Source organism: Saccostrea cucullata, unplaced genomic scaffold (genome assembly GCF_032062105.1).
Source record: "Saccostrea cucullata isolate Sc308-1 unplaced genomic scaffold, CSIRO_AGI_Scuc_v1 ctg16781, whole genome shotgun sequence".
NCBI classification, from domain to species: domain Eukaryota; kingdom Metazoa; phylum Mollusca; class Bivalvia; order Ostreida; family Ostreidae; genus Saccostrea; species Saccostrea cuccullata.
In genome coordinates this window covers 1-4,681 of record NW_026940878.1, presented here as the reverse complement: position 1 = coordinate 4,681, position 4,681 = coordinate 1, and the positions used below count along the sequence as shown (strand labels likewise).

General features: G+C 32.6%; 1 protein-coding gene across 1 annotated transcript; it reads left to right on the top strand.

The window, feature by feature from the left end:
- The first annotated feature begins 327 nt into the window (after positions 1-327).
- LOC134256573 (recQ-mediated genome instability protein 2-like) lies at positions 328-3,264 on the top strand. Its single transcript, XM_062739257.1, has 3 exons — positions 328-565; positions 2,666-2,768; positions 3,017-3,264. The coding sequence occupies exons 1-3, from the start codon at positions 377-379 to the stop codon at positions 3,172-3,174; spliced, it is 450 nt and encodes a 149-aa protein (XP_062595241.1). The 5' UTR covers positions 328-376; the 3' UTR covers positions 3,175-3,264.
- The last annotated feature ends 1,417 nt before the right edge of the window (positions 3,265-4,681 follow it).

Below are 4,681 nucleotides of genomic sequence, written 5' to 3'. Positions count from 1 at the left end.
AGTATAGCCTGGCGACGCGAAGCACGAGGAACGCGCGCGTAGTAAAGCAAAGGGACAGGGAACCAGGCTAATTATAGTAGACTTCTAAAGCTGTGAACATAACAGAGGAAGAGTAGACTGCATTTAGAGATAGAATTTCATCTGGGAACATCAGAGTCAATCACACAAATAAATGCTATTTATGTCTTTGGGGACATGTATTCATTCGTTTTTTTTTCTGAAAGGATGCGATCAAAATCTCAATTTATCTTTCTCAACTTCTTTTTTATTGATATTTTTATTTTTAAAAAAACTTCGAACAATCAATATTCCTGTTCCTAAGTTTACCCAAATCTAAGGCGGGAAACTTGACAGCTCGCTGTAGCAGCTAGGGAGCATGACGGCTGTACTTGATTATCCTGCAAGAAAAGTTTTCGTTCGAGATATATGTAAAAGTATCCGTCTACGAAATCCTGAAATCGATGGGAATGAGGGGATAGGAAAGAAACACAAAGAGTGGAAAGTGGAGTGCAATGGGGTCGAATTTATGGTGACAGTGGTGTGGATCCAAGGTCTTGTAACTGAAGTATGTGAATCTTTGCCTGGTAACCGGTAAAATATCAGTTTTAATTTATACATAATGACAGACGGTCTTATTAGCTGCTGACCTCCTGACATTGAATGAAATAATTATTTTAAAATATTTTTTTTTAAAAATCAATAGAAGTTGGGAAAGGGAACTTCAGCTAGGCTTAATCATGCTAAATTAATTATCGGCCGCAGCAGCGGCCGATCTATTTGTGGTTGTGTTAGAAAGTGCACATGGGGAAATGAGATATTATTATTTTATTAGATCAGAAAAATAATTCTCAAATGATAACATGTATAAAATCATGAGTAAAATATTTTAAAAACTTGCTTTAAATTAAGTTTTAATCGTTGTTATTTTGTTTCAATTTCATTATCATTTGACATCAGATAATTGATAATTTATGGTCACATAAAAAGATTTTACAATAGGTACTCCCCATCCAGGGAGTGTGTAAGATACGAAAGGAAATCGTTATGATTTTCCGGATAAAAATAACGTGCACGTGGTAAAAGTGCATGTTGAATAAGAAATTGAAAAGTTTCTCTACTAGTAAAAATTTGTTTGAAAATCCAACAGCTGTGAATGACACAAAGATTATTTTTATACATTTTGCACCCGCACCATGCAGCATAGCCATCATATAGGCATTATCACGTGACAAATGACCAGGATATCAACACATGGTATATCTTGAAAGGCATACATCTTCATTTTGATGACAATAAAACTTCTCATATCATAGGCGTCGGAACCGGAGTAGGGGGGGGGGTTAGCTCTCACACATTTTTTGCAAAGATATACATTATACCTAGGCTTTGAAAATGGGCTTCACCATTTTTTGTTGGTTTAGTCTTTAGTTTGCATAGAAAGTTTATTATCGGCCGCAGCAGCGGCCGATCTATTTGTAATTGTGTTAGAAAGTGCACATGGGGAAATGAGATATTATTATTTTATTAGATCAGAAAAATAATTCTCAAATGATAACATGTATAAAATCATGAGTAAAATATTTTAAAAACTTGCTTTAAATTAAGTTTTAATCGTTGTTATTTTGTTTCAATTTCATTATCATTTGACATCAGATAATTGATAATTTATGGTCACATAAAAAGATTTTACAATAGGTACTCCCCATCCAGGGAGTGTGTAAGATACGAAAGGAAATCGTTATGATTTTCCGGATAAAAATAACGTGCACGTGGTAAAAGTGCATGTTGAATAAAAAATTGAAAAGTTTCTCTACTAGTAAAAATTTGTTTGAAAATCCAACAGCTGTGAATGACACAAAGATTATTTTTATACATTTTGCACCCGCACCATGCAGCATAGCCATCATATAGGCATTATCACGTGACAAATGACCAGGATATCAACACGTGGTATATCTTGAAAGGCATACATGTACATCTTCATTTTGATGACAATAAAACTTCTCATATCATAGGCGTCGGAACCGGAGTAGGGGGCTGGGGTTAGCTCTCACACATTTTTTGCAAAGATATACATTATACCTAGGCTTTGAAAATGGGCTTCACCATTTTTTGTTGGTTTAGCCCCCCCCCCCCCCCCCACTTTCAATTAGCCCACCCCAACCCAACCCACTTTCGATTTGCTTCCGATGCCCATGCATATTCATCATAGACTTTTTTACATCGATAAATCCTTTGGATGAGTAAATGCACTATTTCTAGTTCAAAATATATATTTTATTCATTGAATTGGACAGAACAGCAGGTCAATCTAATTAAAATTAGATCTTTGATCCGCTCCAGTAGCGATCAAACTGGAGCGGATCAAAGATCTAATTTTAATTAGATTGAACAGCAGGTATGATACCCAAATTTCTATCAATTTTTAAAAAAATATTTATCTATTTATTTTGAAGACGGCCTGAAATAAAAATGATGACTATTTCAGCTTTGAATATCCTGTTGTTTTCTTGCATGAATGCTTTGAATTGTGAAATTACTTTCTTGACATCTTAAATATGTTAGCGGCCGATTTGATGCTTTGCATCAATTAACTTGTGTTATATGTTGAGGGGTCTAACGTCAGTAATATCAAGTTTTAAATAAACAATGTTTTATCACAAAGGTTAATAAAGAAGAAGGCTTCCTGATACTGGATGACAGCACTGGCAAAGTGAAAGTTTTAGGATACAACAAAATCCCCTATATCTCTCCTTCAGTAGATATAGGTAAGATTTATTGACTTGTTACTTCTTTCCTATCAGCTCTCTATTGTGCAATATAGGTCCGCTTCCCTTGCAATATTTTTTTAGCAGGAAGGGAAGATTTCAATTGTTTATATTCTCTAGTTTTAAACTCTCAGAAACTTTTTTAAAGAAGAAATATAAAAATGGACTGTTTAATAAATAAAATACCCAGTATATGCTTTCAATATTATTTTTTCATTGAATATGACTAAAAAGTTTTCTATTTATAGGAAAGTATGTTATGGTTGTTGCTTCTATGGTCAGAAGTGGAGAGCTTCCTATGGTGAATGCCATTAAACTACAGGACCTGTCTCGAGTTAGGAATGCGGAGCAGTCGTGGTCTCTAGAAGTCATGGATCAAATCCTCCATCTCAGCTCCATACACTGAATAGAACTACCCAGGAAATTATTAATCTTGTGTTGCATTATATACGTATAATGTATAATTTATTAATTTGTGAATTTTTAACCCACTGAATATGGCACATACAGACTCTTTTATTGATTTGATGAATTGCTATTCTGTACAATAATTATTTGTTAGCCTAGTCTAGATATATGTAATGTTAAAATTGGTGTATTGCTCTATGATTTGTTGTATGATTATAAGTTGCTCAAAATTTTGTTAGACTGCTTGGTTGAGTTTTTTTTTTATTTAATCACATCATGTACATGTCCTGAAATGTATTAATTTAGGTACAGATATTATATAAATTAAATCTCTGTATAATTATAGAATTTTTAAAAATATTGAATGTATAGTGTATATTATTACATATATGTTGTGAAGCAATCAATTATGCCTTGGTCTTCAAGGGCATTTATGGTACATTAGTGTGACCAGGGGCAGATAACTCGAATAATGTTTACACTTGGAGATTTAGGATGATTTTAAAACTAGCAGCTGTTGATTGTAAGACAATGTCCACCAGACTGAGCAATCTTCTGACCTACTCTAACTTTGTACATGCTGTGTCAGGAGCCACAGTTAGTGTTATTTTGTTGTTTTTATAAAAAAAATCATGCACTCATCCTTAAGTTGTAGCACATGCATGTATAAGTCATCAAAATGAAAGTACAAAAGTTTTCCTTTACAGTTTTAATTTGTTTTATTTTATATTAATGATATTGATACAATTTTCTTGGAAATTTTAAAATTATAATGAAATTAAGAATGTAAATCCGAGCTTTTGAAAATGATTAACAGATTTTCAACAGTGTATATTGTACTTTTATACTTAAATGTGAATGTAATTTATTGCAGGGCAGTGTGATTGCAATGACTGTGTTTTATCCTCTGGAAACTGTTAGAACAAGATTACAGGGTAATTATAAGGGTAGATCATTCTGTAAAAGATAATGATGAATTATGTATGTTCTTGTTTGAAATTTTTGGCCAATGGAGATTAATATATTACGTTTCTTTTAAAAATTTATGCAGTTTATGTGTAAGTGTTTTCTTTTTGTAGTTCATGTAGGCAGGCAAGCTAAACACACACCAATGGAAGCTTTAGACATTATAAAAGATGAAGGAGTGTAAGTACCCAAAATATCTTTTGAAGAAGAGGGGAAGATTTCTTTGTTTTTGTTTTTTATCATGATACTATGTATAATACTAGAACGACAAGGGAGAAATTTTTTTTTTAAATTGCTGTCTACAAAATGGTCTTTAATTATCTTAAAATATATTAAGTTATCAATGATAAAAAAAATCTATTATCTTATTTGTAGGGTACACAAAATATAATTAATTTTTTATGCAGTATTTAGTATACCAGTGTTTTATAACTATGTGTATGTTGTTTAGATTGTCCCTATACCAGGGCCTTTTTCCTGTACTGGTCACACTGTGTTGTTCTAACTTTGTGTACTTCTATACCTACAATGGTCTGAAA